Consider the following 13,160-nt stretch of genomic DNA (forward strand, 5'->3'; position numbering starts at 1 on the left):
ACTGCACATGGAATTGTTTTATGACTAGACAGAAATGAAAAGCAACTTCAAAGATATTTATGAAAGACTCTGTTTCAAAAAAGATTCATGAAGAAGGAACAGAGTCCTTCAGTTTTAATCAAAAATTACATATTGAAACTTTCCAAATTTTAAGGAAAGAGCAATTCTTTGTAGTGGATTCTTCAGCAAAACATGTTTTTTGCAGTCATTTTATAAAACTTCTAAACATCAGTAAATGCCGGTTAAAAAAATAATTATTTTTATTTTCCCAAAGACTACTTAAAATTAGTTAAATATTTTAAGTTATACTAAAAATTCCACATGGAGTTTGTAATGGTATAAACTCTGGATATTACAATATTACATCCTACCATATTGCAAAATTGACAGTGAAACAGTCCAAGTTGTGTGAACTTAACCTGTATTACTGGGGAGGGAAAAAAAATTCTCTAGATTTTTTTCATGTCTAGAAGGAGCCAATTATAGAAGAAGCTATTACCAGGATGCTGCTGGAAGAACAAATTATTCACAAGTACACTGCAAAGTGTTGTACTACAAATGTCAAGATATCTGATATGTTTTAGGATTATGTTTCACCTCCTCAAGGTGACAATACTTTGAGATGGCCTTCCAGGACTCCATACAAAGCTCTCTTGAGATATTTTTTCAGAATTACTAAGCCTCACAGTGTTTTAAAATGCTTTTGAACAGCAGCCTTCCTTAGTAAAGGCCGAAACCTTACCCATAGTCTGTTCTGAGTTTCCTAAATCAAACTTGTTTAGGACATTCACAAGGAACAATTTCCTGAATATATAGTGACACTATGAGGAAAAGGAGGTGGAAGTGTGCTGTATCTGAACACCAGTGATTTAAATCACTGTGAAAGAGGAAGTTATTACCCAGTACAATTATGTTTGAATAAGATATACTCTTTTTTTTACATAATTTAACACACTTTTAGCACATGGGTTTTGCTTTCTGATGTATCACTGAAAATCAAGGCTGCTGGAACCCAGTTTTCTAGCAGACAAAATTGTGCCCTCCTCACTTATCAAAGTAGAGCCCATTTAAAAATAAAATAAAATTTGAGAAAGGGCTGATTTGATTTACCTCTTTTGTGTTCCCCAGCATGCCTGCCCACACACAGAAATAAAGACTTTTTCACTGCCAGACATAACTCATTAAAGAGAGCATTAATTCCTCTTGATTAATGACTAAAGGATTGGGCCTTAGGGTACTTTAAAAATTAATAAATGATACAGTTTATTAGGACATCCATTCATTCATTCTTAAAGGTACAAGAGTCATTAAAAAAGCCATCATTCATCCTAAAACAACTCTTGACTTATATGCCAACTAACCTTTCAAACACCTAATATTTGAGCAAAGAAATCTTTAATAAAAGGTACATTATAAAGGATTAAGTCCAAAGAATATTTAACAAGAACATGTGTCCTTTAATAAGTGTTCTTCCAATATGAAATCACTAACCACCAGTAAAGGCCAATTTCATCTGAAGTTTTGACAGTTATCGATCTTTCACAGTCACTTTCACAGAAGGAACTTACCCTCAGGAAACTCGGGCTCTGTGTTGGCTTTATTTTGCTTGGGCTTTTTTGTTTGCTTAGAATTTTTTGGTCTTCCCCCTCAGTGTGAACATCCTTGTTGTTACACGCACTGAAAAAGAATGAGAGATTCGTTTCAGGTACTACACAAGGTGTCAATCAGCTTCTATCTCAGCTGACAGGAAGAAGAAAAATCAGCTCTCACATTCCTTGTTTACAACAGTAAGCTCTCTCTTCCTCCAAACCTCCATGCTCTTTTTTTCACCATTCCTCTCAAGCTCAGTTTTCACCTTAATGTTTCTAACTCCCCCCAGATATCCTTCAAGCAAGACTTTCTCAAACCCTGCCCTTTCCAATTTCTCCAACACCCATTTCCTCCCCACTGCCTCTTTTCTTCTGATTTATGTCCCAGGGACTCTGGGCCCCTCCAGCTGTGGTTTACAGCAGAACCACACAACAATTTCCAAAAAGAGTAAGCCCATGTCAAAAGGGAAAGAGAAAGACACCCTGCTTGCCTCACATGTCCACAGGATGAACAGGTAAGCAGGGTAAGGGCAGGTACTACCTGCAGGTGCCTTGTTACCAGTCCCTCTGCCTGTCACAGCTTGGTGAACTTCTCTGACACTCTGCCTTTCGTCCTCAGCTTGGTTGCCCCAGTTACAGCATAGCTGGTGCTTGGAGACAGAATTCCCTCCTCCCTCTCCTCCCCCAGCAGAGAGGCAACAGCCCCTTTCAGTGCTGTGCCAAGCTGTGGTCAGGGAGATTCAGTTGTGGAACCAATAAGGAACTGTACAGGCTCCTTTTACCTCTGAAAGTTATGAAAAATGTAGTCCTGAAATACCTGAGATATTCTAACTTTTGCGTGAAAGCACTGCACAGAGCTCCCAGAGCAGTAAAGGCTCTATAAACCCAAATTTTCTTAAGAATAATTGAAAAAATAAATAAATTCAAGATTCAAAATCTTGAATCCAAACACCTCTAACACTTTTCCACCATTCAGAGTCAAACTCCCTGGAGATCTGAACGCAGCAGGTGGGATAGTCTCAGTTCATCTAAGTCTGTATGCATTTGCCTCCCACTCAGTCATCACTACATTCTGAATCTTCCATCACATTCCTCCACAAATGGGAATTACAACCATCCCACAAGAAATCTAGCATAGTCTCTTAATAGCTACCCTCAAGAGGGCCTTGTACATGTTTTGCCAGCACGAGTTCAATTTTAAACCCTTTCCCATCACCTTTGCCATTTTTCATCCAGTTTTCTGTGAGCTGTGGGAATGGCTGATATCCCTCAGTTAACAGCAGTTTTCCTTAGGTCTTGCTCTTACATCACCTACAAGTGGAACACTGTTGTTGGCCATTGTTCTTTAAACACAGGCCAGCAGTGCAGGGTACAGAACCAGCACTGCTGGTGCTTGGCTAATGTGTGCCATAACCCTCCAAATATTTCAGTGCTGGTTTGCAACATGAGTATTTTCCTGCTAATTGGAGCTGACACTGGCATGAAGACAAGCTCAATTAAGCAGTAGTTAAGAGTAACTACTGTTCCTCTGTGCACATCAACTCGGATGCTTATATATGCATGCCCTTCAAAGTTGAATAACTTATCTCTGCTGCTTGAAAAACATTAAAACCAGTTGTTTTGTATAGAGGAAGATTATATATGAATTTTTAGCAGAAGAGATAATTATGCATAACAAGAAAATAATTTACTAAGAAGTATAAGACTATCTTCAAAACTGCAGCAATGGCATGCTTGAAAACAGCCAGAAATTTAAAATCTCCAGTATACTTTAAACTCAGCTCCATTAAACTTTATTTATAGTGCCATTATCACTGAGTTATGTCAGACTCCAATTTTGCCAGTTAGTTTTCCCTATGCTCACTTTTTTTTAAAAGTTCACAAACTAACAAATTTATTATGCTATACTCTAGTGTACCAGGAATATCAATCCACTATGCACTTATATAATATGAAATTAACACATTAAGAGTTCAAGAAAAATACACTTGCCCTGACCATCCTCTTCTTGCAGGTATCTCATGCTACACTTTTAGAACCCACAGTCCAAATATGTGTTAATATGCAAATCTTACTCTGTCTGTCTACACAAATCCTGATATCTGCAGAGATCATTGAAATCAGCACCTCAAGGACACAGAGCTCCAACAGTCTGATAAGCCTAACCCCGCATACTTCATAAAACCTCTTTTTGCATTTCCAAATTAAATATTTATTTTGTTACCTTTTAAAAAATAATCACGAAACCATTAACATTCAGTTTTGTAATATTCTCATAGGTGGCACCAATTAAAGCAGTCACGAGAAAGATTAATATTTAATTCATTTTTTATTGCAATTTCCAGCATGAAAAATTCCGTGTAGCAGAAGCTGGGAATTTACTGAAGCCTCACGCTTGCATGTTTACACCATCGTGATGTCTCTGGAGAGCAGCCAGGCCAAACCATGGTGCGACACACCTCACCGAGCATCGCTGCTGAGAACAGTCCCAGGCACATGCTGAGACACTGTAGGAGCATTGCTTTTGCCGAAAACCCAGCTAAACTCTTAAAGCAATCACTCCGCACAGGGCACGTCTCCCCGAACAGGTTTGCCACGTGGGCATCAAAACACCTGGAGGCAGCAGGACAAGGTGGGAACGTGTGGAAACAAAAACCCGGCCGGGGGAAGGTGGTTGAGCCAGGTGAGGTGTTCCACAGCGGCTGTTCCACCGCTCCTCTCGGCGTGACTGAACACTCCCAGCCAGCCTGGGGACGGTGGCATTACAGACACCCACGGAGCGACTGCTGGCACCGCAGCGGTGCCGAACGAGCCTCTGCACGCCTCCACAGCGGCACGGAGCGCAGATACCCTCATTTCCCGTCCTCCATTCCAAAAAGCTCCAGGCTGCATGTCCTCAAACAACACAAACCTCTAGGACACTCATGAGGGTGCCCGGACCGAGCGGCTGAGGTAGGGCCGGGGTGAAGGGCAGGACAGCGAGGGGGACGCGAAAGGACACCCGAGGAGCATCAGCCACGGCCGCCAAGCCCCGGCGGCCTCTGAAGCCCGGCCCGGGCGCTGCACGCCCACGGCAGCGCTGCGCCGCCACAGGCGGGCCCTGCCCGGCCCCCACGGGGAGGAGGCGGCGGCGGGAGGGCGGCGGCGCTCCCCCAGCCCCGGCAGGCCCGGCAGCCGGGGGCGAGCGGCCGAGCGGGGCCGCGGCCCGGCGGGCGGCAGCCGCAGGTGAGCGGGACATTCCCGGGGCCGGCTCCGCCAGCCGGGGCCCCGGCACCGCTCGGCTCGGCGGGAGGGCCGCGGCCCGGCAGCCCAGCGGAGCGGGGCCGTGTCCCCCCCTTACCTCCGGGGGACACACGCTGGGGACTGGCTGTCCGCCCGCGGCGCTGATTCGTGGGAGTGGCTGCAGCGGGGATTAGGAGGTGATTTCTGTGCCCTGGCCGCGGTTCTGGGTGCCGGGTGCAGGCCGCGGGCGGTGGCAGAGGTAACGCCCGGGCTCGGGCGCGCCCCGCGGGCGGCCCCTGCCCAGCGCTGCCGGCAGCGAGGGCTCACCCGCTGTGTGTGACCATGCCGAGGGCCCAGCAGGGCCCGCACAGTGTGGGCAGGGGGCACAGCAGGGACATAGGCGCCCTGGCTCCTGGCGGCTGCAAACAGGAAAATGTATCCTCTAACCTGCCCCTTTTAAGGGTCCCCTTGCAACAACAGCTGGAAATTTTCTGGGAGACTGCTGAGCTGAGGTTTCCGTGATACTGCCACAGTTAAATATGTTCAGAGCATCTGGAAGCATTTTGCCTTAGTATGCCGAGTTTTGAAGCTGTGTGGGGTATGCTCTCGATGCTGAGCAAAAGGACACGCAGAAATAAGTCTCATCAGTGTATTATCGGTTCCCAGCACCCATAGCAACAAATTGTCCATGCAGGTGGTTAGAAGTGATGTTTTTACTGGTAAGTGAATACCCTGATGGGTAAGCACTGGACTAATGTTATAATGGAAGAAGGTGAGAGTTGCCTGTATCTTGCTACTTGGCTCTGGGAATTTCAGAAGAGCTTGCAGAGACAAGCCCTCTACATTAGATGTGCTTCTGTGAAAGTAATGTTTTAGACTGTGTAGCAGTTTATCTGAAACCTGCATTCTCTCTTTATACAAAAGAAATATTTTGTTTTCAAAAAGCATCTGTATGAGCCTGTTACTAATTGTACCTTGATTTTAAGGGAAATTGGATGGCTGAGTGAGAACTGGCTGTTCAGAAGACGTTGTGGCTGAGGATTGATAACATGTCTAAAGAAATGCAGGAACTACAGAAGCATTGGCACTCCATCATGCAGACCATCCACAGCAACGCAAATGTGGGTCTGAATTGTAATTCTATATATCTATAAAGCTAATCCTTTTGTAACTATCAGGATATCACACCCTGATTTATTTAAATGCACTTCTTATTTTTTAAGTGAACACTGTGAGGCCTATGGGAAGGCCTGTCCTCCCACACCTTCAGTCAAGAAAGAGTTCAAACAAAGTCTGTTCTGCATTTTTGTGTTTTAATGGCATAACCCTTTGAGATAGAGTGACATTTTAGTGAAATGGTTGTATTGTAAAAATGTAATGTATTGTAAAACTACAATATATTTCCCTTAAGAGAAGGGAAAGTACTGCAATAAAATTCTAGTGTATAGCTATGACTTCCTCTTTAAAAATATTTCAACTAGTAATATTATTAAATTCTTAAGAACATTTTGATATATACATGCCTGCACTGTACTTAGGTCAAATAAATTAGCGGGTTCCAGATATTACTAAGCCATGGATAAAAGAAAAGTTGAGCATTTTAAAATGTTGCAGGTTTTTTAAATTAACCAATAGAGGTGTCTAGTTCAAAATAATGGTTGCTGAGACCCCAGTGAAAGCTGCAGGCTAGACTGATTTGTTTTTTTACTTGCTTTCAAGGTTGGTTGCTTTTTTTGTAGGTTTGTTGTTTTTATAATTTGTGCAAGAATAGAACTGGGAAGTCCAAGAAAAACATGTCTGTTGTTGGTAGAATTATGTTTGCTCTGAAATTATCTAAAGTTGCAACAAGTCCCCATGCTTTTTAAACAGCAAGGCAAGAGGTGCTCCCTATTCCAGCTGCAGACTAATGAAAGATCTATCAGACCTGTAGTTCACTACAGTAGCAGTGATCTGTGAAAGGTATCTGTGACAAGAGATTTAAAAAATGTAAAATATTTTTCTTTCATCTGCAGGTCGTTGCCTTTATGAATTCTCGTGTTGGCCAATATTTAGATGACCATCCTTTTGTTGCCTTATCACTCCTGATGTTTATTGCAGTGTCAGCTGTTCCTGTTGGATTTTTCCTGGTTTTTATTGTTACAACAGCTGTAATGGCCTGTATTGGTGTGATAGTCATGGAAGGTACTGTATGAATTCATGGGTATACTTACCTATTCCCTTTTAAGGCATGTTATCTTTTTCCTTTTTAATTCTTCCTTCTGAAAGTCTGTGTCCTACCAATTGAAGATTTCTGTGTGTAGTGCTCAGGTCTTAGCAGTAGTAAAACTCTTAATACAAGAATAGTAATCTAATTAAGTGCAGTCTATACAGGGGAAATCCTATTTTCCTTTCTAATCTCAGACAGCAGGATATGCCTAAACCAGTTATCTTGAGCATGCAAAGCTTTTACAGATGCTAGCCAGATGAGGGAGGAAGGTGGTTTTCCCAAATTGTTTGAAATTGGGTTTATGGTAGAATGTCAGCTCTTGTATTTGCACATAGACTTGTTTAAATAACAAAGTGATGTTTTATTAGGTGTTGTCATAGCCATAGGTGGCATAGCCCTTCTGTGTGTGCTGTGTGGCCTGGGAGCCCTGTCCGTGGGAGTTTCTGGAGTGCTGAGTGTTTCTTATGTTGCACTTTCAACTCTGGTCAACTATTGGTGTGCATCAAGGTGAGTATGGATGTCTTGAGCCATGCTTGGATTTCAAGCTCTGCAACTGTGCTATTGCATTCATTATTCCATTTTTTTTTTTTTCCCTAAAGAAGCTACTGTTACTTAATTTAACAATATTTCTTGAATGCTTTGAATCTCGGGCTACCCTCATGGCTTAAAACAGAATACACATGTCTGGTCATCAGTATGTATTCTAATGAGTGTTAAGTCATGCCCTTTATCCTATTTGGGACAGAGGAAATACAAATGGTCTTTAAATGTGAACGTGCTAACAAGATAGCAGGCAGTAAAATAGTCTCACTCCAATGTGTCACTTTAAATGTCATTAAAATCCACTGCCAAGTAGAATTTGTGTAGAAGATTAACCCTTTGCAGTTTTTCCTGCATAATGACCCAGCTGTGTCTACTTACCTGCATTGGTACAGTAGGGGAGCAAAATTGGTTGTAGATTTGGGATAGTCAGAGGACTACTTAAAAAGGACAGTGTGGTCAAAATAGAAATAACAAGTTTTGTAGGATGCTGCACCATGCAAGTTGGCAGTTGTGCCTCTCAGGACTCTGGGCTGGAAGCCTATTTCAGTCAGTATTGCCTCAACCAGGCAGCTGAGAGCAGGAGGCAGCAGCAGGCTGTGCTGGAGTGCCACCTGTGGCCCCCTGAAATACCTGCCAGGGAAAGAACCACAGTAAGCACTGAGGCATAGGGAAGATCAAGAAAAATCACAGCTGCTCTCTTCTAGGCTCCCTCAGTTTGCTCCTTCAGCACAGCTGTGTTTGCACAGCTCTTGAGGACACACAAAGCTGCCTGGGATGGCAACGGAGTGACAAAAGCATGGTGCAAAGCCCAGCTCCAGGGCATGCTGCCAGGTCCACAACACCACCCACCAGTTCCAGAAGACTTCCATTTTCCATAGCATATCCAAATGCACAATCCAACCTAGCCACCAGCCCTGTTGAGCTACAGCTTTGATGTTAAAACAGATAAAAACATCTATTTTTATGTTCCCCTATCTCTTGAGAGAAGCTTAGGTAGACCAGCAGCAGATGTAAACCTGTCCGGGACATCTCACTTTGCTCAGCTTTTCTGAGCAAAAAGTTAAGACAGTCTTAGGGAAGAACAGACAATAAAACCATTCTTTTCTCATATACACAGGGGTCAGATAAGGAAGCAAGATGTTAATGGAAGTTTACCACAGAAGCAGCCTGTCTTGGATCTTTCTGCCAATACTGGAAAGAGTGAATAAGTAGGTTTCTCCCCACTTCATAGGCACTTAGCTGTACAAGTCCAGCCTTTGCTGTGTAATTGTCTACTCATCAAGCATTCAACCACTGTGTACTCCTGGAAACTGAGAAAAATCAATATACATCTTACACTGGCACTATAAAAGGCATCTTTAGAGTAACTGAGAAGCAGCAGTGCAGTATTAAGTGTATGTGCATGATGGAATGTTCCACAGACTCTGGTAAGGGGATGTAATAATAGTTTGTACTGTGTTAAATCAATAGCAAGTAGGTAGACTGAAGGGGGAGGGAGCTATTTGACTTCTCAGATATTGGAGTTCTGAATGTATTCTCTCCAGTACACAGCAGTGGTCATTTTCATACAGAAGTATCAAAGTTCAGAACAGTAGAAACATGTTTTGAATGTGGAAAAATATTTGTAAGCCTTAACAACCTTTGTTAGAATAGTATGAGTACACCACACCAATGCATTATGTTCATTATACAGGGGAAAGTGGGTTTGTCATATGGCATGATCTAAGCTTTTATCTCCCTTTAGATATTGTGTTATTCCAAAGTGATATTTTCCTTCTTGTCATTGCCTCATCATATCAGGGCTAGGCTTAGGTCTTGTTTAGGTATTTAAATTTCCCGGTTTACTTCTCAGTTGTAACTTTGTGTGTGTTAAACTTCTTATTTTTGCAAATGCTATTATATTTTTAAGCATTAAGAAAGTATCTAAGTATATTAGTTTAATAAAGTGCTGTTTGTTTAACTAGATTGTCTTCTTAGTCTGTTCTATTCTGCAGTAAAAATATTTTTTTCACATCTCATTTTAGGAAGGCTACATTTAGAGCTGAGTTTTTCTCCTAGAATAAAGTATTTTATATGGCCAACACTGCTGAGCCACAGACTGCAGATTACTCCCTTTCCAATGCCTGTAAAGGAAATGCAGATATCTAAATTAGTTTTATTTAGCTTTAAATGAACGAACCTGCTGCTTACCTAAAACATGGACACAGAGCCTACCTGAGCTGTAATGTGCTTCACACAGTAGTGGTGGTAATAGTTTCAGCCCTTAGGCTAAGCTGGCCCCACACTTCAGCTGTAAAATAATCTCCAGAAGATTTAGGAGACCTTCATTTTAATGGTACATTAATTCAGCAAACATTACAAAGCCACATAACCAGCCTACCCTCAGGCAAGGTGCCTGCAAGAGCTTTCCAGGAGGCACCTCCAAAGAGAGGGCAATAAAGCCCTTAGACCTGCCTAAAGTTACAACTCTTAATATCTTTATAGCACAGCTCATCCATGAGCACATGGCTGAATCTTTTCCCTCAGTTTCCCTTATGCCTTCATCTGCTGAAGAGGCATTGCTTAACAAAATCAGCAGACACTAAAATAAGTTAATCCAGTCCCACTCAGAGTCTGACCCAACATGAACCATTTCCTTCTGCATTTTAAAATCAATTTTTCATTATATAATCCATTCTGTCATCAGCACTTAGCAGGAGCTAAAACTGTGAATTCTCAGTTACCTGCAAGTAAACTTGGAAGTTTCTTTCCTGCTGCCCTGACCTTTGCATGGTTATCAGCCTGTCATTGCAAGGCTTCTCACTATGTCCTTTCACCAGAAGCTGCTTTTTGTGCAGTGCCATCACTAGAGGAAGGGTTTCAGTTCAGAGATGCTGAAAAAAAACTAGGTCAGCATAGAGTAGGTGTTCTACTGGAGACAGTAAGGCATCCCTTAAAAGGAGGGCAGAGGTTGTTTTTGTCTTTGAATTATTAAAGACTGCAGTAGAGCTAAAAAGTCCTCTACAAGACAGGCTGGGGAGATGCTGCCAAGTCCCCTTTTTCTCAGCTGCTCTCTCAGCTTTCTGCAGAACAGCACCAACCCCACAAGAAACTGGCAGGAGATGCCCACTCCATGGCACCATTCCCAACCAGCTCCTCAGCCTACTCAGCTCTCACAGATCTGGTTCACTGCCCCTTTCGGCATAGACATACCTTAATAGACAGCCACACTCATGGCCCTACATCCTAGGGGACCCCAAACATCCCATGTTTAAGGAGATTTGGAGCAACCAGCTGTAGTATAGTTCCTGAAGCAGCTGCTTAAGCTCAAGCTGCAGGACCAATGCTGCCTCCACCTGCAGCAGGTTCCCTGACTAATTCCTCTGCCTTTTCTTGCAGCACCATTATCCCCACCTCACCTTCTGTCAGAAGAGAGGGATCTCTGCCTGAATGCAGGAAAGGAATCTTTTTTACTTGTAAAATGATCTTAAACTTCCCAGATAACACACTTTAACATGGGGACAGAGAGGCAGCAGCACACATAGAGAAAGAGGAAAGGAATAGATGTGGCTGGGCTCTAGAGTAAATGATGTACAAAATAAGAAACACAATCCTGTTTTCTTTGATTTAAATTAATTACATGAGTCTTCATTCAAATCGCCCCTGCATTGTGTAGTTATATATATAGTTTTTTATATATATAGTTAACCCTCCCAAAAACCAGGGACAGATTTCCTGACATGCCACATCTGAAGTCTTTCCCTAGACAGACATCATCAGCCAGGGCAGAAACTAGGCGAGAACAACCTTTTCTTTGACCTAGATGGATGTGCAAGCTCTTTGTCTCACCTCCTCAGGCAGTAAAAATAGTACAAAAGATAGAAGTCAAAGAGCAAAAGTAAAGCTCTCACTGCTTCCCATACTGAAAGTATCCAAGTTATTTCAAATACCTTCAACTAGCACAAGTCTGCAGATCCATGTATGCAAGATACATGAGAAATGTTTTAGCTTATGGGGATGTTAACTAGCATGTTTACATGTCGCTTAAACATTGTTTAGCAAACTCCAGCCATCCTAGAGCAAAGGTTAAAACTCCATCAATGAGAAACGAGGAACTTCTGTACCTGAACATGCACAAAGATCTTTTCCCCACACTTCAGAACAAAAAGGATGGAGAGAAGGAATATTAAGATTAGCTTTATTTGGGTCAGAAGAGCTAAACAGCCCATACAGTTAAGTACAGCACACTGTCAAGTACATAAACCCTCTTCATCAAGGACCACTTACCTGGCTTTTTCAGAAATACTTCATATTCCAGCCAAGTGCTAAGTCAACAAGACTTAAGTACAGCAGGTTGTTTGCTGGACAATAGCTTAAGTAATCCTTCCAATCATAAGGTCCCTCAGGCCAATGACAGTAACTGACTTGTAATTAAGTGGCTCCTGTGTGAGACTCAGTTTCACTGTGTTTATATTGTTGTAATTTTGATTAAGTAATAGTATAAGGCCTAATGATCATGTTAGTCATGGTCTCTGCTCCATGCTCTCCTTGCATGAAATACATATTAATACTTAGAAAATGCAGCCTGAAATTGCATTAATAATAGTTCATTAATAATGCCTAAGTGAAGTAGGGGCTGTGGCAGACAAGCCCAGAGCCTGTACTGTTTACACACAGCATGTTTGACAAACATCAGGGTCTGGCCACTGACTTGATCCAAAACCCTGCAGAGACCACAGAGCTGGACTTGTGATGATCACTCTCCCTGCTCACACAGGGTTGCCAGACAATATTTAACCTAATGCTATTACACTCCTACACTACAACAAAGCACTTTCACTGTGTCACAGGCAGTTATATTTTATATGTCTCATTTCCTTCACTATGCAAGGTGTACAGAATAAGAACTGCATGAAAAACTGCCTCAACCCAGGTGAGCAGTGTTACACCTACAGACAGTGCTGTCAGTATTGCAGACAAGACAGCTTTAGCTGTACTCACACCTTTTCTTCCTCCTCCAGTTTGAGACCCCAAGTTACAAACTCCTGCTGGCCCCTCTAAGTACCCAGTGGAACTTCCAGCCATCAGAAGATCAGCTCTGGCACCAGGAAGTCTATTCCACTTTGGTTTTTCTAGTGTCCTTCTAGCCTGCTATACACAGAAAAGGGAGGCATCACTGTGTATCTCCTTCAGAGGCCTTTTGTAATGATCTGCTTATCATAAGGACTTTTTTACTGTCAAGTTTTAACACAAATATTGTTTTGCTAAACAATTTCAATAAAACCAAGTTTCAATTTCCAGGTAGGGTGTAGGGCTCATGTTTACAAGAGCAGCTGAAAGAGCTACTCATACTGCAGATACTGGCACAACAGGGATTTTTAAAAACCCAGTTAAATGGAATCACAATTGTGAACAATGATAAGCAATTCAAGAAAGGAAATTGGCTGCAAAGTCCAACAGGCATTTAACATAACAGTAGTCAGTTTCAAAATAAAGATGCTCAGGAAATTAAGTATTATAGTCATTGTTAAAGACTAATTTACAATAAAGAGACACTCAGAGGATGAGCAGTGTTGGTTTGCATAACTAGATGCAGGAGAAAGAATACATGACAGACATAA

At 42.3% G+C, this 13,160-nt stretch overlaps 1 protein-coding gene across 3 annotated transcripts; it reads left to right on the plus strand.

The window, feature by feature from the left end:
* Nucleotides 1-4,352: 4,352 nt before the first annotated feature.
* On the plus strand, nucleotides 4,353-9,525 carry LDAF1 (lipid droplet assembly factor 1). 3 transcript variants are annotated; one of them, XM_005522940.3, is made up of 5 exons: nucleotides 4,353-4,541; nucleotides 5,798-5,932; nucleotides 6,824-6,992; nucleotides 7,386-7,524; nucleotides 8,678-9,525. In XM_005522940.3, the coding sequence occupies exons 2-5, from the start codon at nucleotides 5,861-5,863 to the stop codon at nucleotides 8,766-8,768; spliced, it is 471 nt and encodes a 156-aa protein (XP_005522997.2). In that variant the 5' UTR covers nucleotides 4,353-4,541; nucleotides 5,798-5,860; the 3' UTR covers nucleotides 8,769-9,525. The 3 variants fall into 3 exon arrangements, with proteins under 3 accessions (XP_005522997.2, XP_005522996.2, XP_014107972.2); XM_005522939.2 differs by lacking the exon at nucleotides 4,353-4,541 and adding an exon at nucleotides 4,720-4,814; XM_014252497.2 differs by lacking the exon at nucleotides 4,353-4,541 and adding an exon at nucleotides 4,884-5,008.
* Nucleotides 9,526-13,160: the final 3,635 nt, after the last annotated feature.

Source organism: Pseudopodoces humilis, chromosome 18, assembly GCF_049639895.1.
Source record: "Pseudopodoces humilis isolate 2021_Gansu_Grassland_sample_001 chromosome 18, ASM4963989v1, whole genome shotgun sequence".
Lineage (NCBI taxonomy): Eukaryota > Metazoa > Chordata > Aves > Passeriformes > Paridae > Pseudopodoces > Pseudopodoces humilis.

Bases quoted from the DNA above. Each gene is read 5' to 3' on its own strand.
- LDAF1 (XM_005522940.3), top strand. From the start codon at position 5,861: ATGTCTAAAGAAATGCAGGAACTACAGAAGCATTGGCACTCCATCATG. The intron at 5,933-6,823 runs GTGGGTCTGAAT...TTTCATCTGCAG, and splicing joins CCATCCACAGCAACGCAAAT to GTCGTTGCCTTTATGAATTC. The intron at 6,993-7,385 runs GTACTGTATGAA...ATGTTTTATTAG, and splicing joins TGGTGTGATAGTCATGGAAG to GTGTTGTCATAGCCATAGGT.